Source organism: Poecile atricapillus, chromosome 2 (genome assembly GCF_030490865.1).
Source record: "Poecile atricapillus isolate bPoeAtr1 chromosome 2, bPoeAtr1.hap1, whole genome shotgun sequence".
Taxonomy (NCBI): domain Eukaryota; kingdom Metazoa; phylum Chordata; class Aves; order Passeriformes; family Paridae; genus Poecile; species Poecile atricapillus.
In genome coordinates this window covers 146,617,347-146,631,307 of record NC_081250.1, presented here as the reverse complement: position 1 = coordinate 146,631,307, position 13,961 = coordinate 146,617,347, and the positions used below count along the sequence as shown (strand labels likewise).

General features: G+C 36.7%; 1 protein-coding gene across 2 annotated transcripts in view; it reads left to right on the top strand.

The window, feature by feature from the left end:
• ZFAT (zinc finger and AT-hook domain containing) overlaps positions 1–13,401 on the top strand; it is a 115,785-nt gene extending 102,384 nt beyond the window's left edge. For both annotated transcript variants that reach the window (XM_058830557.1, XM_058830556.1), the window contains exons 15-16: positions 1,071–1,201; positions 12,188–13,401. In XM_058830557.1, coding sequence (XP_058686540.1) covers positions 1,071–1,201; positions 12,188–12,427 — 371 coding nt within the window. In that variant the 3' untranslated portion in view covers positions 12,428–13,401. The remainder of the gene's footprint in view (positions 1–1,070; positions 1,202–12,187) is intronic.
• Positions 13,402–13,961: the final 560 nt, after the last annotated feature.

Here is a 13,961-nt window from a genome sequence, read left to right as displayed (position 1 = left end):
CTCTTTCAGCATATTCCCTCTTAGTATGAAAACAGTAGTCTTGTCTAAAGGCAATTTAATAGGGAAAAAAAACCCAAAGCAAGCAAGCCTTTTTCTGTACTCAGATACACTTGTTTCTTACATAAATAACAAAATATAACTACTTTCTATTTGAAACTAAATTATCTGACCTGGACTGCTATCACAGTATCAGTTTGAAAGAGTTTAAGGCAGGAAATTAGATTTATTCTACTTGCTATCTGTTTTCTATCTCTGACAGTGATTAAAGCAAATATAAGCAGCTTTACATGACAGTTTCTTTCCCTGTCTGACATCTCCCTCAGCTGACAATGGACATGTAGGAATGGTAGGCCATTGGTGGGAATTTGTATTCATACATAACAAAAACCATTTTTCTGCATTAAGGTCTTTCACACCCTGTGAGAAGTGAGAGTTCCAGCTATAAATGTTTTGTGTGGGTTTTTTTTGTAAACATCCCTTTCCATTGGTGGGGCTACACACATCAGAGAATTTTTTTTTATAAAGGATAGACCTATTCTGATCCAGTATTTATAAAATGATCCATATGAGTTTCCCAAGCAAGTAATCTTTCCCTCCAGCAGGTTAGTGATAAAACTACTTCATTCAGGTTGAGAGGTATTTCAGAGGGCCAGACAGATGGTAAACACAGGTTTCAAAAATACCAAATGGCTGTTATGGTTATAGGTAGACAGGTATGTTCTGTGTAAGATGAAGTCTGGTAAATACATATTTGGATTTGTAAAGTCTTGGAGCTTCCTAATTTGCAGCTCCTGCCATGACTTGTGGCTGTTGTTTCTTTATTCAATGAGTTCAATTTTAGATCTGTTTCAAATAGGCATAGAAGTTATCAGTGTGGCTTCACTTGCTGATTCATACATTCCCTGGGCAAATTTGTTTTGTGAATACTTCCCTGCCATAGATCTGTTATTACAGTGTCACATTACTGAGCTTTTTGAACTGTACCAACAGCGCTGCGAGTCAGGGCTGCTTGGATTATCCTCAGAACTGTTCTGCTGTGATGATCTTACTGCTGCTGTCTTTCTGATAAGGTGAAAGACTGGATCCAACAGCTGTAAACATCCTGCAGCAGATCATTGAGCTGGGTTCAGAATCCCACGATGCCACTGCAGTGGCTTCTGTCGTTACCATGGCGCCTGGCACAGTGACAGTGGTGAAGCAGGTAAGAGCTCTTTTCTTCTCTAAACCAGCCACTTTTAATTTTCATGTGTTTATTGTGAAATGGCTGTTGCTTTGCAAGGGACAAATTTTGATTGATCATTCAAGACACATAGAGAATTTTTCCTAAGTTTTCAGTGGGTGTTGTGTGTATGTGTGTTTACATGCCCACACATGTACAAGTTTATACATATATACACGTATGTCTTTATACATCTAAAAATGCATGTAGTTTTGTATGTATATAAAATATGAATGAATAAATATACCTGTATGTGTATGTAGGTATGTGTGTGAAAATACAGCTTTTTTTCTAGCAGGTGTTTTCAGGCTTTATAAAATAACATACTTGCATTTTGTGCAGACACTTAGTGCCATTTCCATTCAAAAGATTCAGGTGGTCCTTGGTGCAGCAAGCAAAAGGAAATAATTTTGCAATTTGAGGTGCTTATTGAGTTCAAACATCAAGATTTTTTTGCTCAGTAGTTCCTCCTCACAGGTGTCTGCTAACTTTGTTGCTGCCATTTTTCATTCTGTCCTCAGTGTTCTTTAAACTCTGCTTGTTCCTTCTCTTTCAGCACAGCTCTTTGCTTATCCCTTTCCCCACTGATTCACTGGGGTCTCTTCACTCAGTGGTTGACAGGTGAGGGAAGGAAAGTACATGAGAAGTTTTAACTTACCAAAGAATTTAAGTAACTCCTTTTATTTAAATGAACTAGAACTGATTATTCTGAGTGCTAAAACTAACTTTGGAGTTCAGCACTTTTTGTAGTGTTTTGAACATTGAGTTCATGAGAGCTCTGTAAAAGTGTGAAGTTTATGGTCTGTGAAGTACTTGGATAATTCCGAAGCTTGCTGCCCAGATGTCACAAAGACAAGACAGAACTTGAAGTCAAAGCATTTTCAGATGTTCCTTTGCAATACCTAACAGGTATTTTTACTAGAATCTATGTAAGAGTTTAGGGCTTTTTTTGTAGAGTAACATACCCAAATCTGAAAACTAAATTCAGCCATTAAAGAGAAGAGATGGTGTGGTCCAATTATGTGCAAGTTTGAAAACAACTTCTATAGTATAGCCACAACCAACGTGCATGCTGTGCTATAAAGATGACCTGTTTGGGGGCTGAATGCAGTATTAGCAATTGGTGTTTGTCAATATTGCTGAAATTAGCTCTTCCCTAAAGAAATTCGTCTTTTGAGGATTTTGTACTAAAGGTATAGGAGAAAATGCCTGCTGAAGTGGAGCTGCCTAGAGAATGTTTTGAAATCTGAGTGTTAAACTTTAAATATACCAGTGTAAACTCTGATCAATATCTGAGTCATCATAATGTCTATTAACTTCTTTCTTGGGCCTGCTGAATTTACTGGTAACTTTTTCTAAGTAAATATTTATATTCCAAATTAATTTTCTTCTTCACTTTTCAATACCTATTTCTAGCCTTTTGAGTTTGCAGACTGCTAGGCATTAATCACTTCTCTTTTTGTATACATCTGTGACTCTCACTGTCTGATATCAAACTCTTACAAGCACCACTCCTATATCAAATGAAATACTCAATTCTCAGAGCACAGAATCTCTTTGCTGCTTTTCCTTTGATTACTCCTTTCCCCCTCCCTTTAGAATCTGTTATATTTTTAAAATTTTATTTTCATTTTTAAAATTTTATTTTCTTTCTGTTTTTCTACAGAAATTGTTTTTTTATCATATTCTGGTCTGTTACACAGCTGTAGTTACTTTCCAGCATTTGTCTTCCCACCAGAAAATTGATCCAGAGTTACTGACACACACAATTTTAATTTGAAGGAAAGAAGTCTTTAAATATTATTAACTTGACTTTAATCTTTCCCTGTTAGAGACTGTTGGGTTTTCTCTTCAATGCTGAGTTACTTTCTGTGGGATATCCCTCATTTGTACCTATGACTTGGTTGGGTTTTAATTATCATAGGTTCCTAATAGTTAACCTTGGAGTGACCTTTAGATATGTTCATATTTCACTTTCCTACTGGAAAATGTATTCCACACTTTCTTCTGTGACCTTCAGCTTCTCTTGTGGATTGTGAGACAAAGAATTTATTCAGGGCATCAGCAATATATCAACATCATCTGTCACTGAATTTCCACTCCTGTTCTTTAATGGCCTCACCGAGTCCTTGCTAAGCAGCTGGGGTCCATTTTCTTTTTTCCTTAACAACATTTATTGTAGTTGTCCTGATTTTTATGCTGTTTGTTTTGTTCTTTTGCTCTAAGGACATACATTATCCATTTCTTATATCAGTTCTTACTTTCATATTTCATTTTCAGCTAGCCCTTGCAAGTTTCCTTCATATTTCTATGTTTGCACCAAGAAATTTATTCTAATTCTAAATTATTAGAATGTTTTAAAAGGATATTTTTGCTGTAAATGTTACACTGTAATGTTCTTATTTCTGTCTCCTCTTTCCTCCCTGGACATTTCTTTCTCCCACAGCTATCCTTGTCATTACTTTTCACTTATAGAAGTCTCATTTACACTTAGCTAGTGGTAGTGCTGCTATGCTCAGGCTTCAGCACTTCTCTAACCTGTGTGCTCACATACCTTCAGTGTGCTGTGCTTGTCGAGCTTCAGGTTAATGCAAGAATTTTACCTCCAGAAACAAACTCTGTATTTATCCCTAAGTCCATTTCAGCATCTTGGAAGATAGCTGGTGTATTAATTAGTTCTAACTGGTGGAATTTTAAAGTTGTTTTCTACTACATCACAGGATATAAAGGATACCATGTCTGAGAGCTTCTTCTACTGAATTATTGTTCTTCTTGTAGTCTTACTGCAAGTATGTTAAATTATAAGTACCCATTGTAATGGAGGTGAAATCAAGATCAGATTGTCTCTTCACAGCTCCTGAATTGCATGTTGAGAACAAAATTTAAGTTCTGACTTGGGAAACTTCATATATCTGTTTTATATGAATGATTGTATTAAAGAAAAGGCTTTGACAAAATAGCAGTAACCAATTCCAGCCAGAAATGGGATTCAGCTTACGATTTTAAACCCAAAAATGCAAAGTTAGCCCTGCTTAACTTGAATTGTGCTTGGTAAATATGAATCATTGTTGGCTCTGTTTATGCCACGTGTATGAGACCTTTCCAAGGTTGTGTCTGGAGCCTGAAATGATTTTATCTTAATCTTGCCTGTGAGTCAGTATACTAATCTGTTATCATAGTTAATTTTTTTCTAATTTGGGATAAATCCAGTTGTGTGAGCTCTGAAAATACGCAACTGCTAAGGACTGTAATATATATTTCTCACCAAATGCTTGAGGGAAAAAAGTTAGTAATGTGAAGTTTTACCAATATGATCTGAGACTGGCAAAATTTTATCTCCTTTGAAGCTTAGATCACAGCATGGCCGGAGTGGTCCATCATTGTTCAGTTACTAGGGATCCACTCTGCATCTCCTTGTAAAAGAGCTAATGAGGATTCTTCTTCATGGCATTACATTTGAATTGTTCTGCTCTGCTTAAAGATGAAAAAAGTAGCAAGGTGAGGAAAAGGAGAGAGGAAAGAGTGCTAAGTTGAAAGAACAACTAGGAAAGAGGCTAATAAATGCTTAGAAAAGCTAGGAAATACTGTTCATAGTGGATGGTAAATATAGGCAAGAGACTGGGGAAAAGGAGTTTTGTTAGAACAGCACATGGGAAGGGACTGGAAGGGTAAAACTTCCCTTTGTGGACATTCAGCTCTCTCTGTCCTGTTACAGATGTGCTTGTGCTTTAGGGTGGAGATCAGTTTGGTTTTTTGTTTATTTTGCTAGAAGAGGCTGTTCAATCTCTTATTTATAGGGGTGGACTATTTTCCTGGCTCACATGCCAAAGATAAGCAGTCAGCCCAGTATCACACACACCCTTGATTTCCAGTCTCTGCAGGCCTGTGTTCAAAGACTTGTTTTTCACATAAAATCTGTGCATTAACTAGAACAAAGATAGTTACACAACAAACTGTCTTGATGTCTAGTTATTTCTTTCAGTTAGTGTACATCAAACAAAGATATTAATTGTTCCATAAAAAGTTTCTTCCAAGTTAAACATTTGTTTGATTTAAATACTGAGTTTCTTGTGAGGAAACATTACCCTCAGAAATGAACACCCCTGATGTGTCATTTTTTGCAGCGAGATTCTTTTAGTGTGTAGTGCTGTAAATAACTCTCCACGGAAGCAATATCCAAAGTGCATATTCTTGGTTTCACAATATATGAAGAACATCCTTGAAAGGTTAGTTCCTGAATCCCTCACTGCATTGACCAGAACTTCAGAAGTGTTTCCTCTTCTTGGTCTGTGTCCATCAGCTCTAGCTTCTCTTCGAGTTGTTGCTGTTCCATTTCCAGTGTTTGTTAGCAGGAATATTTCATGGCAGCAAGATACTACCTGATTTAATTCCTTTATTTTTTCTTATATCAGATCTCTTTGACATAAAAAGTAGAGAGCATGTAGGTTTCTCTATTCAAATATGAGTTTTTATTTTTGCATGAAATTACTACTACTGAGCTGTAGAATTTTGGATTGCAAACCAAAGGTTTACGTTGGTATGCACTATAATAACCAGTTAAATTTGGTTGCATGTTTCTGTTTTTCAGTGTTTTTTTCATTTAAGTAGTGATGAAAAAATTTGCTAGTAACTTGCTGTTTTTAGGCCTGTGATACTGCACTGGGTTTGTGTACTCTAGAACCATCACCTTTAGTTCACCCTGAGGATGGCTGAGAAGTTTGTATTAATCAATAGTCATTAATCGCTAACATGATTATATCAGCCTTTCCACACAGTTATTCATCAGAAGTCCCCTTTATTTCTCAGCTCTGTGGGATGTCTTTCCTATTTTTCAAGCCAGAGAGCTGATTTCGTCCTCAGGAACATTCTTGGGCCTTGCCTATTTAGGTGAATACCTAAATGGTGCCAATTAGTTCTAAATAATGACTCCTATATGGTTTCTCATTTCAACCTTTTATCTACAATGGTTGCCCAAGCCATCATTATTTTATGGTACAGTTAACTCTGATAATCTTTTTTCTGACATTCACAGTTTATGTTTTATCCCTTTTGTATTCTTTCAGAAAAAACCTCAAAGATTACTTTCTCTCCTCTTCTTGTCATTGCCCTCTCTTATCCTGTTTATTTGATGTTGCTTTTTTTGCCACATCAAACAAAATACTGTTTTCCTTTCCTGGGTTTTTTACTTCTTTCCAGCTTAGGGTCCCATTGCTCAGCTCTAAAGATTTTGTCTCCTACCTTTGCCCAGTCCATGAAGATTTAGTTGCTTATTACTTTTTTCAAACAAGTTTCTAATGCCTTCTTCCATATTGTGCTTAGTTGTGTGGATTTTTAATGAGGAGCAATTTGTACCTCATTGTCTTCTCTCAATTACTTGTCAAAAATATGATGGCAGTAATTATCTGTGAATAGGCTGTTGTATGTTGACACTAATGCCTGTCATACTGAACTACCACTGTCTCACTTATGTTTTACTCTCTCACCTCCCTTTTTCTGTCTGCTTACTTTTTCTTGTGTTATGCTGAAATTATACTGAAATTATAAGGCATTTGGGGCTGAACTACTCTTCTCATGTAGCATAGCTGATATAGTCCAGGTCCTGATCCAAAGCACTACATAAATGTTAATAATAAAGAGGAGTAGTTTGCTGCTGAATTCTCTTTCTTTTCCTTCCACTCAGAAAGATAAGACAGGACCGATGTTTTTACTGCTTCTGTAGACTGAAGTGAAAGGTTAAATCTATTCCTGAAAAGGATAGTAACCTATTTTTAACCTCTGCATAATGTGTTCTGGAGAATAAGTCTATCACCTATTACAGTAACTAAACAGATCTTTATCAGACGGTAACCAGAAAATATTGGATTTCCATGTGTTTCACCCTTTATTTTAGTTCCTTTCATCCTTTTATTCTGTGATCTCTTCAGGCTCCAGTAAAAACCTACCATGGTAAGTCACTTTCTTCAAAGTGACAGCAGTAGGAAGGCAGAGCAAAGATTATACATCAGCTCAAAGCAGATCACAGAAAATAATTTTATAGCATAGCACATCTTCAAAGGTAAATACCTATTATTAGCATGGCTGTCACATCAGAGGCTACTGAACACTGTACTTCAGCAGCACACCTTGTATTTCAGTCTGGCTTGGATTGGTCCTGACGTGATGATGGGTGCTGGTGGTAATCTAGAAAATTTGCCAGTATATGGAGTTATATGTGTGCTGATTGTCAGTTTTGTAGTTGCTTTAGAACACAGAGCAGTCTGATGCTTCCTGTGACAGTAACAGCGATGGAAAGTTTTAAATGGGACCGATGGGGCTGAGGTCCTATTTCCTCAGCCTTTGAGGAGTTCTCTTCATCTCTGCAATGTACAGATAAAATCTCAGTCAAGATCACTGTCCTGTTAGAGCTCCTAAAACAATGCAGTGTTGCCATTCTGCCTCAAAAGGAGGTGGGGTGATCCAGCAGTTTGCCAGATGAGTGCCATGTCCAGCCACAGTCCCTCTGTCGGGATATATTCAACCAGCCAATTGCTGAAACTATTTAAAAATCTGCTTCAACAGTATGAAGATTTGTCTCCTTGCTATTTTTATTTTATGCAAAGCAACTCTTTCATAATCAACCCTCTTACTATTCCAAAACCATTGTGTACCAGATTGTCTTTGTTTTGTAGCTCATTATAGAGATTCAGATGATCAAATTAGGGTGTTTTCTGTGTGTCTTTTTCACACAATATAACTGTATGCAAACGAGAACAGAGAAAGAGTTGAAATTATTCAAATGATACCGAACAAAACTTGTAGGCACCAATGTAAGCTGACACATCACATATCCAGGTGCTCTCTGTGATCTAAAATGCTTTCATTTTAATCCTTTCTGCAGATATTTTGTATATTTTCTTACTGATGTTTTATGATATAAATAGGAGCATCTGCAGCCTAGTTTAAAGTTTTTAAAATCTGAAAGATCTCTATGATTAACTTTTTTGCTTCATGGTAAACTGAAAAGCAGCATTCAATCTGAAATCAAGGGAAAGATTCCACTGGGGATTTGGGGACAGGCCCAATAAAACTGTTTCAAGCACAATGGACCTGCAACTCCTGCTGACTTCAAATAAAATTGAAGATATTACAGTATTTCAAAAAATGAGCTCTAGAGTAAGGAAAAGACTTTATCATCTTACTGCAAATATTTTTATTTTTATTTTTTTTACTTCTTTTCAGGAAAGAGAAGAAGTATATTTTTCTTAACAGCTTGAAGTCATTAATTTTGAATTTAAAAATACTTTCTTGTTTTGAGAGGACGAGATTCCTCTAAGAGAGACCCATTTGTAATGAGTACTTCCATATCTTGGATGGTTCTCAGATATGTAAATTAAGAACATTTGGAATTTAGAGATGTTGAGCTTATGAAAACATGGTGGTGAAAGTCCCGTTGGCTTTTGCAAGAGACAGATTTAGTTAATAAAGAATATTTATGCAGGTACTGACTTGACTTAATGTGCCAGCTGTGTGTGGCTTCAGCTACTTGCTGTCATTCTTTAATGAAGGATAAGCAGACAGATGCTTTTCAGCTGACTCTCAAACAGAAAAGAGGTCTTGGATGCTCCTCTTCAAAAGATTTCAGAAGCCAATAAAGAGAATTGAGTGTGGTGACTTCGTTCATTCAGATGGCAGCTGTCCCACTGTTTCATCAATTTGAGGGATGTAAATTAACATTTTGAGATTATTCCCTGTGGAACAATCTAATAGGAACCAAGCAGAAGCATGTAAACATTGAACTGATTTGAAATGTAAATATCCCAAATAATGTGGTGATTTGTCAAACTAAAAGGATTACAGATAGCTGTCAAAAAAAGATACTAGAAGCTAGAAACACCAGAAATAAAGGAATTAGTTTTCTTTACCCTGCATGACAAGGGTAATAAACCCACATCGATAAAGTCAGGTATGGAGTTTAAATTAACTTCCTTTATTGGCCATTTTCATTTCAAGAGGATATAAAACTGAATAAGTATTAGATTGCTGCTATTGAATTGAATGAGATTCTGCTTTCATTTCATTTTTGTGTCAACTATGCTTTATTTCTTTTCCTCTCTTCATTATTTATGTACATGCACAAAGCTATATTTAAAATTATTTATGGGTTTTGATTTAGAGTGACAACAGTGAGATCCATCTCATACTGTGTTGTGCATTCTTGCAGCTCTTAGCAAATGTAGTGTAATTTTTCTGGCCTGAGGTATGTTGTCAGAGCGTTATGTGTAGTGCACTAAAACAAGAGGGATTAGTCTATATTGCATAATTACAGGGCCACATTTTAGACACCCCTATTTCTGTATTTCTGTGAGCATCTCTATCATCAAGGGCTGTAATTGTGAGCTGATTCATAACAAGCTGTGAGATTCTAATTATCTAACATTTTTAACTGCAGCTTCCAATCTGAATTCAATGGTGATTAGACTTTTCATGGCCTGTTGCAATATTCATTAGTAGATCTTGTGTATGTCCTTAACTTCCACAGAGCTGGCAGTGGAGCGAGAACCCTCAGGAAAGAGAGGGCAGTTACAAAAAGGGAGTTTGGTGTTTGAATTCACTAAAGTTCTGTTGCTTTCAGTAGGATTTAGGGTTTCTTTAATAATTAAAAAATTTAAGAAGGGTGCATTAGGAGCAGCAAGAGACACAAGTTTACAGTGCTATGAGTTTTTTTCATGATTTAGCTCCTTGCTTTTCAAAGAGAGGCTCAAGCTTCCATTAGTGAGGGGTATGTTGGTGGAAAAGGCTTGTAAAAAGAGAGACAGTGATTTTTAACAGATAGGGAAAGGACAAGGGGGATTGTTTATAAACTCAAATAAGAAAGATTAGATGTTAGGAAGAAATTCTTTGCTCAGAGGGTAGTGAGGCATGGGAACAGATTGCTCAGAGAAGTTGTGGATGCTCCATCCCTGGGAGTGTTCAGGGCCAGGCTGGATAGCCTAGTGGGAGGTGTCCCTGCCCATGGCAGAGGGGTTGGATCATCACCAAGTTCCCTGTCAATCCAAACCCTTCTATGAGTCTGTGACTCCTTGCTTCTATGATACCTGCATCTTGAGACAACACAAATTGTTCTTTCTGAGACTGGTTACAAATTTTACTGTGTCAAGAAAAACATCCAGCATCATTTACTTCTGTGGGTGTTGAGCTTGAACTTCAGCAGGAGCTGTTTAAACTATATTTCAAATAAAACATTCAGATACATTTGATAAAAGGATCAAAATATGAAAAGGACTTTATTCCATTCCTGTATTTTTTATCCCTATAAACTGAATGCTGTGCAGCAGAGCCAGAGTGGGCATTGGTGGGTACGACTGTGCCATTGCACTGAGGTCAGTGACAATGGCCAAATTCCCTTTAGATATTAAATCTTTCACCAGATAAAATCCATATATATTTCATTAGTATATTACAGCCATACTGACTTGGGACCCTCTGAATAATTTAACACCTGGACATACTTGTTATTGTTCAAGAAAAAGCTTTCTATAGCCTTATTAATTGACTGAAATTTTAGAGTGCTGTGAAGTCCTAAGGGGCTTGTGAATCTCTGAAATACTTTTTAATTTTAAACACGGAATAGAAAAGTCAGAAGCAAAGTCACTGTATAACAAAGAGAATAGTTGCTTAGGGAAAAAAATTAAATGAGAAAAGAGCATCAGAAAAACAAACATATAGGGCTTATTTTTCTCCTTGCTGGTCTCTAAGGTACCAAACAGATCCTTGGAATCTTCACTGTGGTTCTTCCCTTCTGTTCCCACTCCCTCTTAAACAGCATTAATGATCTTAATTATATTTACTTGAATTTGATTGTGCTACTGAGCAAGCTTCTAACTAAAAAAAATTAGCCCTTTATACCTTAGATTCCACACTTTGTACAATCTGCTATCTCTGACCTCTTCTTTTTAAGATCATTTAAGAGTTCAGTGCTGCAAGAGCACGCTGTGCTCCAGGAAACAGAACCACAGATTCCTAGAATGGATTGGATTGGAAAGGACATTAAAAATATCTCATTCCAGCCTTACTGCCATGGGTAGGGACGCCTTCCCCTAACAAATGCTTTTGCATATGTCTTGCATACTGAAAAATTGCTGTTCCATTCTCTCCTTGAAAGTAGATTATTTTATCACTAACATTTGAGAGAATACATTTCTTCCACATGACTTAGAGTTTTCTGATTTATTTATACTTGTCTGGAGTACTTTGCATAGGAATTTTATATGGGTCTGGTAGAGGATCAGGATTTGGTTATGCATTCTAGTATGTACTGTATTTCAGTAATTGACAGGCACCTATATGAGTTTAGAATTCAACACCAGATTGTGTTGCTTTTTAAAATTTTGACATGAAGCTTAATGTTCAGTAAAAACTCTTTTATTTTCACTTGTTTCTGTCACTATCCTTTCAATAATGTAAACATTGCTGCCTCACAAACAGGAGGATTTAGGAACCTATTTCAGTGATATTTATGTTTCACATCTTGCTAATAAAATTCCTTAAGGTTTACAGTGAAATTTTCACTTCTGTGAGTAGCCATTGACTAGGGACAAAAAGAAAGGTGGGTACAGTAGATATGTTCTCACATAGTTTTGGATGAGTTCTCAACTCAGGGCTACTAGAGGAATTAACTGAGTTCAGATTTATTTAAATAAAAGCAGTTTTGAATGAGTGACTGCTGAGAGATTAAAGCTGTCTCTAAAGACCAGTGTTCCTGAAACTTTGCAGCTCTCTGCACTGAACTGAGATGCTGTGTTGGTGCTTTCAGTATTCTGCCTAGCAACACACTCATTAATCAAAAGTGCTCGCATTTTCTGCAAAACTGACATTTTCTCTCAAAACGGTGTGATTGCTAATTTGTGTGCTGTATTTCCATTAATCATCACAATACCAGGTACTTCTTGGGGAGGTGAAATTTCTGTAAGCTGTGCAATGTCTCCTCAGGTGAAAGAAGAGGAGCAGTCAGCCAACCACACGCTGATGATCCAGGAGACGCTGCAGCAAGCCTCGGTGGAGCTGTCGGAGCAGCATCACCTGGTGGTGTCCTCAGATGAGGTGGAGGGCATCGAGACAGTCACTGTCTACACCCAGGGTGGGGAGGCTTCAGAATTCATTGTTTATGTTCAGGAGGCTGTGCAGCCTGTGGAGGAGCAAACTGTGGAAGAATCAGTGCAGGAGCTCTAGAGAAAAACGCTCAAAGGAAGTGATTTCTTGATTTGCCAAAGCCAGAGGTTTGGGGTTTTTTTTGTCCCAATCAAAAGCAAGCAAGGTGATGGATTTTCAGTTGATTTGTGAAGTGATCTAACTGGTTGGATTGTATCAGTGACTTAGACATATTATGTGCAAAACCTTCTCAGACTTTTTGTTTCTAAAATATGCTTCTAAGGAAAAAGTATTCTTCCCCATCTTAGAAGATCTCTCACTTGATTCCTGTAAATTCACATGAGTATTGTCTGTTCAAAACTGTGGTATCCCATGATAAAAACCATCTATAAAGATAACTAGAGTGTCTGGAAAAGCCCATACATCCCATTTTATACATGCTTTCATATATTCCTGACTTTGCTGGAAGCAAAGTTGTTTTTTCTATAATTAAAATGGTCTCGTAGCTCTGAGTACATGCTTAGAAAGTGTCTGCTGAGTTGTAACCCAAACAAAGGCTCGATTTAATTAGAAACACACCACAGATGAACTGTAGTTTCTACCTGTGAGATGATCCTTTGAGTCTGGGAGGTATTTAAAGCCATATGTGATAATTCTGGGTATCAGTAGGATGACTGTTATTTAGCTATTTGAATAATGGTAGCTATTTCCATCCCTCTGAATAAATACCTGTCTTGTATCATAAGGTGAAACCAAAACTGTCAAGTCAAGGAAATATTCTTTTGTTTTTAAGAAAAAAAATATATTCAAAAGTTTTGTAAATGCTAAAAGAGATGTATGTTCATATGTTTTAAATAGACATGCTTGTAAATATGACTGTGTGAAAAAATTTGTACAAAAAGCTTAAGTAAAATATTGATGAGAATCAAGATATTCTTAATTATGCATGTATATAGTTCCAGATTTTTCTTCATGAATCTTGAATTGTTTCTGGTTTAATATTTTCAAATTTGACCTATAAAAATTATTAATAAATAAAGAAATGTAATGTTTTCTTCTGTTGTTTTAATTTCTTTAGTGTTGGTTTCCCTTTCATAGCTAATTAAAAAATGTTGGTGTGCATTGACTCTGACAAATTATTTCTCCAGTTAGTAGTCTCTTATCAACAAAACTACCACCATGAAATACAGGCAGACCTTTCTATGTGATTGAACTTGTTTATGGGTGTCCTGGATAAAAAAAGTGGAAATAAACTTTTGACTAAGTGGATGTAATGTAGTGGGTTGGTTGTCAGCATCTTCTGAGTCTGCTGAGTTCTCTTGATGCTGGACAAAGTCAGAGTGCAAACCTGTGCTGGCAGTTTCTCCCTTAGCTGTGGCAATGGGAAGTTTAAATTTGTTAATGGAAAAAAACTGAGAATTGCTTGGCTTCAGTGGCAGCTTTGTTTGCTCTGGTTTCATCTTGACCTGCGCCAGGAGCCCCAGGGATGTTAAGTTTGTAGGGTGGAGACCTTGTTGCCATTTTGTGTCACTGACTGGAGCTGGCCACAAGTGTTGGGGTTGATTCTGTGTGTGTTCAGTAAACTTGACTAGAATGAGTCATGAAATGTTTAGTA